At 46.3% G+C, this 12,568-nt stretch overlaps 1 protein-coding gene and 1 non-coding gene across 4 annotated transcripts in view; one reads left to right on the top strand and one right to left on the bottom strand.

The window, feature by feature from the left end:
• The window catches only part of LOC120841666 (kinesin-like protein KIF21A), a 72,859-nt gene that overhangs the window by 38,617 nt on the left and 21,674 nt on the right, over positions 1-12,568 (top strand). For all 3 annotated transcript variants that reach the window (XM_040212603.2, XM_042289776.1, XM_040501733.2), the window contains 3 exons: positions 2,920-3,067; positions 8,824-8,869; positions 11,598-11,655. In XM_040212603.2, the coding sequence (XP_040068537.1) occupies positions 2,920-3,067; positions 8,824-8,869; positions 11,598-11,655 (252 nt within the window). The remainder of the gene's footprint in view (positions 1-2,919; positions 3,068-8,823; positions 8,870-11,597; positions 11,656-12,568) is intronic.
• Positions 559-640, bottom strand: Trnas-gga. Its single transcript has one exon. It is a non-coding gene; the product is annotated as a tRNA-Ser (tRNA).

Here is a 12,568-nt window from a genome sequence, read left to right as displayed (position 1 = left end):
GGTATAAACCTGCAGGAATTGCACTGAAAACTGCAGATATTGGTTTTGCGGCAAAAACCTGCAGGCCTTGCATTCAAAGGCAAACATCCCTGGGTGACTGAAACAGTCTGGTCAAAATTAGGAGATGAAGCTTTTGTCGAGGGACTGGCTAGATTTGCATGCGGGATGGCTTGACTACTCAGTTTCCTGTGAGCCTGTGAGACATACTATTCTTTGCTATAAGGGGAAAAACAGTTAATCGAAAGGCATCTCTGTAAAGCTGGCCAGTGCACCTGAAAAATGCTTGTGCATGGAGAAAAAAATAAGTGTCTTTCGTATCTAAAAAAAATCGTACATTGCAGGCTGTGTTCCAAATCTAACTCTAATGGACCAGAGGCAACGCTGGATGCTGATAGGTTTTAGAGGCAAAGTTCCTTAGGGTCTAGTCTTGTCCGTCCGGCGTCTGTGCTCACATCGATCTTGCTGGTGCTCGTGCTCGTGAGCTCACGTGCTCACGTGCTCGTGTAGGGCAAAAAAATAAAAAAAAAAATAAAAAAAATGATAAAAACAAAATGGTTGTGCAGTCGAAAGGATTCGAACCTGTGCGGGGAGACCCCAATAGATTTCCAGTCCATTGCCTTAACCACTCGGCCACGACTGCGAGACGAGTAGGGGGCTCTGAGATGTGGTAGGAACTTAAAAGCTGGGGATGTCATGGATGAAACGTTGCATGTAGACGCTAATGACTATACAGGAGGGGGCGCTGTGGTCTAATGCGTGTATAATCGCATTAAATCCTGCATGCATATGCTCAACGTTTATAGACAAGAGGGCGCTGCAGTCAAATGCTCAAATGCGTATATAACCACGCGCCATATCACACATTATCTTTTTGATATGGATGAAAACGAACGAAAGGCTCGGCATGCTGCGGCTCAGTCTACGCAGACAAGCACCACCAGAGTTTCGTCCCAATCAACATCATTCACCACGAGGAGATGCGGTCATCTTTCTTGTTGTTTTTTTTAACTTACCCTGAGTGAGATAGAGTAAATTTTGAAACATGGCTGCATATAGCCCGTCGGATGAGATGCAACATTTTCGGGACCTACGGTTATTTTATTAAAGTCGTCAACATTCGGAGGTAATGACCCATTACCCGACCTGACCAACCGACCCCCCCCCCCCCTCCCTTCCCTTTTCTTCCCACTAAAATTCCCCCAAAATTGCTTGATTTTGAATCCCAAAACTTCAAGTTTTGAAACTGTGCCCCGTCAGTGTTTTCAGCAATCCATAGTTTAGTTTTCAGATGCTTAAAACACGCTAACTTTTCTCGCGAATACCCAACAAAAACTTTCGAACTGATAGCTGCCCGGAAAATTTTCTTCTCTAAAGCTATGCATTCAGGCTCGTATCGTTCACTGAAGATCAAGCAATGAGTGTCTCAGCAGATCTAACAATCCGAAATCCCCGAACTGCAATGCAGCCAGCTTGAAAAGAAACAAAGAAAATTCCTTACCTTGCTTCCATGAAGGTTTGTTGCCGCGCCCTAACGATCTGACAGGTCAAATGAAGTAATTATCACTGCACCATTGAGCACTCTACAGCAAAACACAAAAAAACTTTCTTCAATCATTGCCATAACCATGCTACGAATGCTGTGCATGCCATCTGTGCCATGTGCTTTATGTTTCCAATATCTAGCCACCATTCTTCCACCGTCCTCGCGGCGCCATTGCAGCCCAATGCAGACCGACGCTGCTGGCGATTCCTACCAATTCTAGCAACAGGTTTTTTTTTCTTTTTATTACAGCCTGACCTACAAAAAGTTTTTCCGCAAGGTAGAAAAATTATTTTTGCCACCTTTCCCATTTATTCCTGTCCCGTTGCTATCTTGACGGTGGCGGACTCCTTTTGTTGCTGCGTCTTGGGGCTGGGTAGGCCGGGATAAGCTACCGGCTTATCCAGTTCCAATATGTAGGAACAAGAGGAGCCCCTGCACCGTCAAGATAGCAAGGGGAGAGGAATGAATGGGAAGGGCGGCAAGAAGAATTTTCTTACCTGGCGGAAAAACTTTTTGTAGGTCGGCCTTTAAGTAGCGTCACCAATTTTTTTTTCCTTTTAATTTGCGATGTTGAAAAAATTGATTGCAACGCAATACTGAAAAAAAATAAGTTTCATTTGAAAATAAAAGAAAACGTAACGCATTCTTTGGAAACTTATTTCTTGGTGAGGATAAAGAGATAATGGCAAGTTCTGTCTAGAAAGGTAGTTAATTTGTAAAGTATGCAGCCATCAAGCGTACAAACTACATTTCAAACCAATTACAATGACCAATTGGCTGAGCCAGAAGCGGTTGGAAATATTAAACCCAACTGGTTTTTTATTGATCCCAATTGGGGATCAATAAAAATCAATTGGAAACATTGAAAACATAAAGTTGGAAACATTGAATCCAATTAGAGTGACCAATTAGGTAACCCAGTGCCAATTGAATTTTGTTGGTCCTAATTGGGGTAACCAGTTGGAAACATTGAATCCAATTAGTGACGAATTAGGTGGCGCAGTGCCAGTTGAATTTTGTTGGTCCTAATTGGGGTAACCAATTGGAAGCATTGAAACTAATTAGAATGACCAGTTGGATGACCCAGAACCAACTGAATTCAATTGACTCCAATTCGTTCCAATGAAATATCCTAATGGGACTCAATGGTTATTTTAACTCGGTTGTGGCTTGGACAGTTGCGGTTTGCACAGTTGCGGTTTCGGCAGTTTTTCTGGGAATGGGACAATTGTAGTTACCAGCGTGTGCGCTTGAAGCCGTGATGTTCCAAGTTTGCCCAGCGTATGTAGAGGAACAGACACATTTGAGCTTGAAGCTTGCAAAAAAGACCATTTGTTGAATTGTGATTTGAAAGTGACTCTCTGCCCCTTGTGCAGAGTGTTCAGGCAAACCAGCACCAGGCGGCGGTGCAGGAACTGGAGGCCAGGCTGCGGCAGGTGGAGGCCAACAATGCAATGAACCACGACCTGCTGGAGCACAGCCTGTATGCCATGCAGATGGACGTGCTTGCCACCGAGGAAGCAGGTGGGCACTACATTGCCTACCTGGGCAAACTGTTTTGTAGCGAGGTGCTGAGTTGAGCACGGTCATGAACAGCACACAAGAGGATAAGCGCCTCTTCTACAGTGTCTCTTGTGCGCTGTTTATAACCACCTTTTTATTCTAAGCGATACATGACTTAAACTGACATCACATTGGCTGCTATTCTGGTGGCTTTGATTGCCTTCGGCAGCAACGTTTTACAGCATCGAATTTGCTTTTTTTGGCAAGAACTAGTAGGAGTGACCACCTTAATGGTGCAACAATGTTGTGTGTAAGCCTCGTATAGGATTGAGTGCAAAGAAAGGAATGTCAAACCTGAGAACACCACGTTTCATGCTTCTTAAAAATAAGAAAAATGTGGCGTTTGTTCTGGTCTTGCAAGGGCTTGCATCTAGGGCTATTATAAAGGGCACCTTCTTTCTTAACTGCGGCATATAATGCTGACATTACACATCCTGCCATAATAAAGGAATGTCAGTAGGGTAAGCCTGCTTTTCTTCGTAAATGATCTTTACTGTATAGAGGCTCAACGTGTACTTTTTTTTTAAATATAGCGCGAAAATTTTTATGACATTTGCATGTTTGCTGCAGAGGTCTTTCTAGTACTGGAATGGGCATTTGTGGGGCTTATGTTTCTTAAATTAAGACGATTTGGAAGCCTAATGATTCAAATAAATTTCAGGCAATGTTGACGAAACCAGAAGTTGCGCTTGCGCACAAGTTAATTTAACAGATGCAGCAATAGTCACGCTGGGGCCATTGATGGTGACATTCAAGACTGCGGGAAAAGCCAGCTTCTGGGTGCGTAGAGCTCCAGTGAGGCTTGTCAGACAATTGGTCCTAGTGGTCGGCACCTGTTCTTTTTCCATTGCGAGTTGTTAAAAAGATACACCCGTCAGCCTGCATGTAAGGGAGGACAACAATCTTGCAAGCGGTTACCATGGAAGCGACAACAGAAGCAAGGACGAGTGTTTTATCGTAGAAACCCGTGTAAGGGCCGCACATTTTTTTACAGTGGAGCTGTTGAGGGCTAGTTTCCCCAGGAAATGTGGCGCGAGCTGACGAGATGAAGCAGGTTTTGGCCGCAAAGAAGTCTGCCACACAACGGAAGTTTGACCTTCTCAGTCACTGTCGAGGATGACGAGACAGATTCTGGCACGCAGTTCGTGATTGTAGATCTTGAATGTGTTGAAGACGTTCTTTGCGACCACCAAATGTGGGCAGTGCGGAATGGCCACGCCCATTCACAGGCTGGTGCTTTGAAAACGTCCCCTAAAAAAGCCCTTCTTAGGGCTAACCAATTGTTGCATATGGGGCTGCTTTCCCTACCCGTGTCTCTTCCTTAGTATGAAATTCAAACCAAAGCCATTCCACCCATCTAAAGCTTCAATATTGTTAGTTATGCATACCCAAATTTCAAAGTCGATTTTCTCAGCTTCGGTTTTTTCAGCCTCCTCTTCGGCCAGGAAGGCTTTTTGATTCACTTGGGCTCTACCGAGGTTGTACTATTTTCTGTGGAATGAACTAGACTGCAAGCTAGAGCTATTTTTATTATGATATTTTGTGGGATATAAAACTGGTATTTCATTATAAGACATTGTTATAGCCGCTGTTACATGTCTTCTCTTCACTTTAATTTTTTTACATGATTATATGGTGCTAAAGAAATAAAAATTGATTTAACTTGTATGGCATTTCTTTAGGAAACAATTGATACCTTTTTTTCATTAAAATTTTAATAAGGTTTTTTAGAACCCTTCCTGAAATTAGCTAATTAATATTTTATTTTGTTGATAACTTTTCAGAACAAGATATCTGAAATCTGATTGCAGTTATGAAATCACCACAATAAACTATGTGCCTGTGCAAAAAATCGTTAAGATAGACCAATAATCAAAAATTGACCGCATCTGTGGTGAATGAGATTAATTGAGGTGAAGCTCTGGTGGTGCTTGTCTATGTAGACGCTCAGCCGCAGCATGCCGAGCCTTTTGTTCGTTTTCATCCATTTCAGAAAGAGAATGTGTGGTATGGAACGTGGTTATATACGCATTTGAGCATTTGACCGCAGTGCCCTATAAACGTTGAGCCAATGCATGCAAAGTTTAGCGAGATTATATACGCATTGGAACGCAGCGCCTTCTCCTGTATAGACGTTGAGCGTCTACATGCAACGTTTCATCCATGACATGACCGGCTCTTGAGTTCCTACCGCATCTTAGAGCCCTCTACTCGTCCCGCAGTCGTGGCCGAGTGGTTGAGGCATACCTCGGCAAACCTCACTCATGAGGGCCCTCACTCACCCTCATCTTCACAGGTGAGGTGAGGGTGAGTGAGTTTCTGGACCAGGAAAATTCATGAGTGTGAGGGTGAGTGAGGGCCGTGAGGGCGGTGAGGGGTGTGAGGGGTGTGACGGCCGCAAGGGCGGTGAGTGGCGTGAGGGCGGTGAGTGGCGTGAGTGGCGTGAGTGGCGTGAGTGGCGTGAGTGGCGTGAGTGGCGTGAGTGGCGTGAGTGGCGTGAGGGCCGTGAGGGCCGTGAGGGCCGTGAGTGGCGTGAGGGCGGTGAGGGCGGTGAGGGCCGTGAGGGCGGTGAGGGCCGTGAGGGCGGTGAGGGCGGTAAATGGTATGAGTGGCGTGAGGGCGGTAAAGGGTATGAGTGGCGTGAGGGCCTTGAGTGCGTGAGTGGTGTGAGTGGTGTGAGGGCGGTGAAGGGTGTGAGGGCCGTGAGGGCAGTGAGTGGCATGAGTGGCATGAGTGGCATGAGTGGCATGAGTGGCATGAGGGCCGTGAGGGCGGTGAGTGCATGAGGTGGGGTGTGAGGGCCATGAGTGCGTGAGGGCGGTGAGTACGTGAGGCCCCCTTCAGATCGAGCATCTTTCTCAGCAATTTTGGTGTTAATGGCGGGTTGTTCTCTAGCTTTCCCAAGATCGACACGAATTGCTGAGATCGGGTCCGGCTCGAAATAAGCAAGCAACTCGGAGCAATTCGAATACGTTTAAAGCGGCTGCATCCAATTCGGGACGCAAAATTTTCAAGTGATACCTCGTGCCGGTGATGATGACACAAAAAGACTTGGTTCTGGTTTGAAGTCGATCGTTTTTTGGAAATAAACTGTTTCGTGTGTCACCGAGGCTTGTTCGAGTTCACTCGGATGCCGTTCGGATTAACAGGTGCACCGATGACATTCCAGCGGTTGATCGACGGGGTGCTCGGAGATGCCAAGTGGCAGCACGCGCTCGCGTATCTGGACGACATCATTGTGTACTCGGAAAATTTCGAGGACCACCTTCGTCACCTCGAAGACGTGTTGCGCAAACTACGGATCGTCGGCCTCACACTAAACCTGACTGAAGCCCAAATTGGAGCTTCTGAGATTAGCTTGTTGGGATTTTGGATCGAGAGAAGAAAAGTTTCCCCTGACGCGGACAAGTTGCGGGCAATCTGGGAGTTCCCTGTTTCTACCGATGTCGGGGGGGTGCGCCGTTTTCTCGGCATGATAGGATACTACCGAGCCTACATCCCGAACTGCGCAGCCATGCAGGCACCCCTCACGCAATTGCTGAGGAAAGCGGCTCCCTGGAGCTGGGAGGCGCCGCAGGAGGAGGCGCCGCAGGAGGAGGCGTTTCTCCAGCTGACCAAGGCTTTGGCGCGTACAGCATCCCTCAAACTGCCAGTGCCTGAGCGAACGCCGCAAGCAACGCCGTGGATTCACGGGACATCTCCGTGCTTTGCGGCATAGACACTACTGGCGATGCCGTCGGCGTTTCCGGACTCAGCACTACGGTCATCTCCGCGGCGTTCCCCTCCGCCAACCCCGAGAGCCGTCGCTCTTTTTCCACTTGTGTCGTCGCAACATCCGCCAAAAACATTAAATCTGTTAGCGCGAAATTACCCGTGGTCATCCAGAACACTTGTTTGGACGTGCCCTTTCCATCTTCACAGTGCCGCGGTATAGACCCGCCAACCAGGGGGACTGCCCCGCGTGACCTTTCACGCAGTGCCGTCGACGGACGTTGCGACTGTAATTACGGCTCGCCTGCCCCAACGGTGTTGCGCTCTTTCTCATCTCATCTCTTTTTGTGTGCTCTTTCCATAGAGGGCTCCACAAAGAGGCAATAAATTATAAATATGTTGTTTTTTTGCTGGAGGGAGCAAGTCTCACTTTGACCAATGAAAACGGGTAGAAATAACAAAAGTAATACTGGCAAACTGATAAACCAGAAAATCATGCGGAAAGTAACCATCCTGATGTATTGCTGATAGCCGAGGCCAGCGATAAATCCATATCCGAATTCATATCACCTTGGCTACTGTAGTGGCTGTAGGAACAAAATTGCAAAAGAGTTCAGCTTTTCCACTTTCGTAAAGAAGGATGACCAGCATAGCTGTACTCGTTACACTGCCGCAACGCGCACGCGTCCGATTCCTACTTCTACTTGTCTAACACGCCGCCGATCGTGGATACGTCTCCGGCGAACCAGAGTCGGTCGCACGTGACGCCAAGCGGGTAATCCACAAACTTCCACCGGAACCTCGCCGCTGCACCCGGGAACTGTTCAGCCGGCGTGGAATGCAGTCATCGCCAGGCCTCGCGCTTGCGCTTGGCCTCCATGGCATGATCGTCGTCCGTGGACGACTTCTAAGACAACCTCAGAAATGACGTCTAGGACGACCTCAACTACAACTTCTAGGGCGACCTCGAGGACAGCGTCTAAGACGGCTTCTAGGACGTGTAAAACGATCTCATAGACGACGTCTAGAACGACCTCAACGACGCCTTCTAGGATGACCTCGAGGATGCCGCCTAGGGTGACCTCGGGGACGACCTCGGGGACGACGTCTAGGAGAACCTCAAGGACGACATCTAGGACAACTTCAAGGACGACATCTAGAACAACCTCAAAGACGAGATCTAGAACAACCTCAAGGACGATATCCAGGACAACCTCAAGGACGACGTCGAGGACAACCTCAAGGACGACGTCGAGGACAACTTCTAGGACGACCTTGAGGTCGACGTCTAGGACGACCTCACAAAAAACGTCTAGAACGACCGCAACGACGACTTCTAGGTTGACCTCAAGGACGCCACCAATAGCGACCTCGGGGACGACGCCTAGGACGACCTCAGGGACGACGTCTAGGACGACCTCGAGGGCGACGTCTAGGGCGGCGTCTAGGGCGCCCTTGAAGACAACGTCTAAGATGTCGGGGCGACTTCTAGGATGACCTCGAGGATGACCTCAAGGACGACCTCAAGGATGACTCCTAGAGAAATTCAGCCTTTCCACCCTAGTGAAAACCAGAGTGGAAAGGCTGGAAAGGTTGGCGCCATTCTTGCCAAGCTCGAAACCATACTGCGCAGTCCAAAAACAAAACGGCAAACTCGACCGCGTGTTGACACTAATCAGTGAATTCCGCGTTATTCGTAGTTTTCGAAGTACTCAAAGAACTTGAATACTTCAAACAGTGAAAGTGCGAGGTGAATCGTATGGAAAAGCAAGCATTATTCGCGAAGTATTTGAAGTTTTGAATATTCGCACACCCCTAATTTCAATTGTGGGCAGCCGTTATCTTTGTCTTTCAGGTTCAGCATTGCTATATTTTGAACAAAAGCTATCTTGAGAATCTTAACAACTTGTGAAAAGGAGGTGGTATGTGTCAGTTCTTAGACATTGTTGGGAGGATTATCCTTTTGCATTGTGATTCTGATTCCTAATGCTTTTGTTGTTTTGCAGCGAGCACCCCCAGTTCGCGGTCCGTGCCTCCCACCCTGACCTTCACGTAAGTGTTGAGGTTAAGGTATTCTGTACGAAGTAGGGCGCAAATTGTCCATTTGTTTTATCACATACATATTTAGAAGGAAAGACCATTTTGTAGAGATAGGACCATACTTATTTTTCGGGTACCCCAAAACAACCGGACAGCCTTCTCTTGCGTGCACCAATGCAAACACAAAGCAGAAGAAGCTATTGAGCACTAAATCTACTCGCACAAACCTACCGTAAAATCCCGAGAGATGCCCCACCACTGAAAGATAGCCCACCTCTGTTTTTGGCTTGATTTGCTATATTCTTTTAAACACTTGAAGCTAGCCCACCCCTGGTAATAGTAGTGTTGTGTATACCGTAAAGCCCCGCATATAATAAGAGTTTTGTTTCTTAAAATTTTGCCATGTAAAATTTGCGGCTCCTATTTTGCGCGGGTCCCAACAATTTTCAGCTTCGATGAGGCGCGATCTAACGCTGTTTGACGTAGTTTCGGTTTCGAAGCAGTAGGGCGCTCAAAACAGCTGTCATCGTTATTAAAGTCGCAATGTCCGAGGCGCCACCATCCATCCACAGTCGGGCTCGGCAACGGCGTCGGCGCGAAAACAATCGGCAGCTTTCAAAAGAAAAGTCATTTTGGCTGCGAAAGACATCGGCAACAGTGCTGCCGGATGACAATTCGCCGCAAAATGAGGGCAAGATCCGCGGATGGGGACGACAAAAGCAAGCTCTGTTTGCATGCAACGGAACTAGAAGAAGCTTTAGGAGCCCGAAGAATGGTGTTTTCGCCGACGTCGAGGCAAGCCTCGGCGACTTTGTAAAAGAGCAACGTGAACGGCACCTCGCTGTAAACATGGAGCTGCTGCATAAGAACTTTGGCAAGCCGGCATTGGGTTTTTCGCTTTATGCACCACACCGGGATTTCACTGCATCATCGCTCTCTTGTCGCTCCTTCTTTCAAGAAGTGCGGGATTTCAAATGCGCTCGACGGCACTGAAGACTGCCTTTGGGAGGAGGCGTCGGACAAGGAGTCTGATGGACGTGATGGCAGTGATTAAGGTTCAATTATGACGCAGATAAAGGTTTTTCTTAAGACTTCCTGGGTCATACTTCACGCGAAAGATTTTCATTGTCCTTGTATTTGTTTCGCATTATACGCGGATAAAAGTTTTTTTTTGCGGTCCTCAAATTATGTCTCGTATTATACGCGGGTTTTTACGGTACTTTTCTACTGGTCCGTCGTTTGTTTGCGCTGCATTCTCATTGCAATCAATAATGGCTTCGGCAGAAATGTGGTTTGTTAGCTTTGGCGGGATATAAGCGAACGTTGCTGACTGGGAAGTACAGTCTTCTTTGCTTCCTTGCCCCTCACCACCCTAACAAGCTTAGAAGGGACACAACCTAAAAAAAGTAATTTTTGAAAACTTTCCCTGATTGTATGCCGAAAGTTAGCCCACTCCATATTTTCACTCGATTTGCTCTCGATGTTAGGTGGGCTCTCTTTCGGGATTTTACGGTAGTACTAAACGGAACTACTACTAAACTGAATTGTAGCATATCAATGTGGTGCAAGCTCATCTAAAAAAACCTAGATAATGAAATGTCTTGCATCTTTAAAATCTGAAGTTGAGCATTGCTAGTAATGGAGTGCAATCGATTAGTTTCTTTGTTTGAGTATTGGTATATACCCAAAGATGGTTGGGAGGCATTCACTGACTGCCTTAGCTGTGCATGATTGTATTGAGCATGTGCTGACCGCGAGCTTTCGTGGCAATATTCTTTTGTCAAAGGCTCGATAAGAATCGGAGCACATCAAATTGGCTCATGTTTTGCCTTCTCTAAGCCTGCCTGCAAGCCTGACATGCGGTGAAGCCTCACGGGTGTGCTCCAGTGCAAAGTGGTGAAGCTTAAAGAAAGCATTGCAATTGTCATGGATACTTACCAGTGTTGTAGGCATTACCGTAAAGTAGTAACGAAATAAGTTACTTGTTACTCGCAAATAAAAGGAATGCGTTACCGTTACAGATAAAAAGTAACACCCGTTACTTGTGCGTTTCTTTTTTAACATCATTAATTAACAGGTTTAACATTTTGACGTTACAGGCACGCATAAGGGCCATATTTTAATCTCCATCCAGAAATTGAACGCAATTGCCTTATATTTTTATACAGTTCCACCAAAATACTCACTAAAAAAAAAGGCAAAGAAAAGCGTAAAACCTTCGAAATTGTATATTGCTTGGCAATATACAATTTTGGGCACCTGGAAACACGAATCAAACTAAAGTAGTTTTTTTTTAAGTGTTAGGAAGAATATGTAACGAGTAACGTAGCTATGCTACACATTACTCGAAATAAGTAACGTAAGTATGTTACCCGTTACAGTTTTGAAAAGGTGACGAATATGTTAAATTAGTGGAAAAAGTAACACGTTACCGATAACGCCGTTACTTGTAGCGCATTACCGCCAACACTGGTGCCACCAAGGGGTCGTGCAGTCAACAAGCGGCTTTTAGGTGGGGGTAGCTAGGTATGCCACCAAGTAAATAGTTTTATTCACCATTTTATGTCCATTTCTTTGGTTGGAATTATGGTTCAACTCTTTATTTAAATGTTAGAAATGATTTTCAGCCGCGATTATGTAAAGTATGCTAAATTTCCATGAAATGAAATATCTTTTTGTTTGACAATATTCAGTTTGAAGTAAAAAAAGGTAATTGCTGATACCTGCTTTGCACCTGCAGGGCCGCATCAGAGGTGGGCAGCCTCGACACCAGCAACGTCACCTTCCGGAGAAGCAAGGTCGGCCATTTCTTGTTTCTCGCCTCGGAATCAGCGGCATTGTTGGCGTGCACTTTTGCGGGATCCAGGTGTTCACCATGATGCAGAACTGTGCACAGAGAGACAAAAGAGAAAGGAACACCGACAGCTCTGGTCTCTTGGTTGCTTTGGGTGCAAAAGAGGCTGCCTTTTTGCAATCATTTGGCTCTGACTGATGTGCATTCCCCCTGGTGTCGGTCTCCTCTGTCACGAATGAATATTGCTTCCTCTTCCTTTCTTCACCTAATGCACCAGAGTTCTGTGTTTCCTCCCCCTTTGTCTCTTTTTGCGCAATTTTTCATCATGTTCAACGTTTACCAACTCGCCCAGCTATTGCTTTACTGCAGTGTTCAGTAAAACTTGGAACTTTGTTCCAAGTTTTGCTGAAACTTGGAACAGTCGCCGACCGATTATTCGGACTTCGCAGGGACCGAAAAAATATACGAATAATAGAACAGTCTGAAAAATCAGCAGATTGAAAAACTTTCCTTTATGACTTAAGAGTGGACTCAAAAAAGCCGTAAGTACTGTATAATGTATACCAATTCACCGCCTGCTGCCTGAAATTCATAAAAAAGGTGGGGTTGGCCATGTCTCGGTGGGTGAGCACAAAAAGTTGAAAAAAGCCGGAAAAACTGCCCATTTTTCTCTGCGTATCTAGCGCAGCTGCAAAAGGGATACGTTAGCGTATTTACTCACACAATGAACGCAGTCACGTATTAAACGCACCTCCAGCTCGGACGTAAAAATTTTGAGCCCCTCCCCCCACACGCGCGAAATGAATCCGCTTCTCTATCCTGGTGCAGCGAGGTTGCAAATGCATGGGCAGCATGAGCGAACGAAACGCCTTGTGAAAGGCGTTAAAGAATAAAAAAATAAAGAGCTCCAACGGAAG

Source organism: Ixodes scapularis, unplaced genomic scaffold (genome assembly GCF_016920785.2).
Source record: "Ixodes scapularis isolate PalLabHiFi unplaced genomic scaffold, ASM1692078v2 PGA_scaffold13__105_contigs__length_92229423, whole genome shotgun sequence".
NCBI lineage: Eukaryota > Metazoa > Arthropoda > Arachnida > Ixodida > Ixodidae > Ixodes > Ixodes scapularis.
Note: the sequence above shows the minus strand (reverse complement) of the source record. Positions and strands in the feature narration are given on the sequence as shown.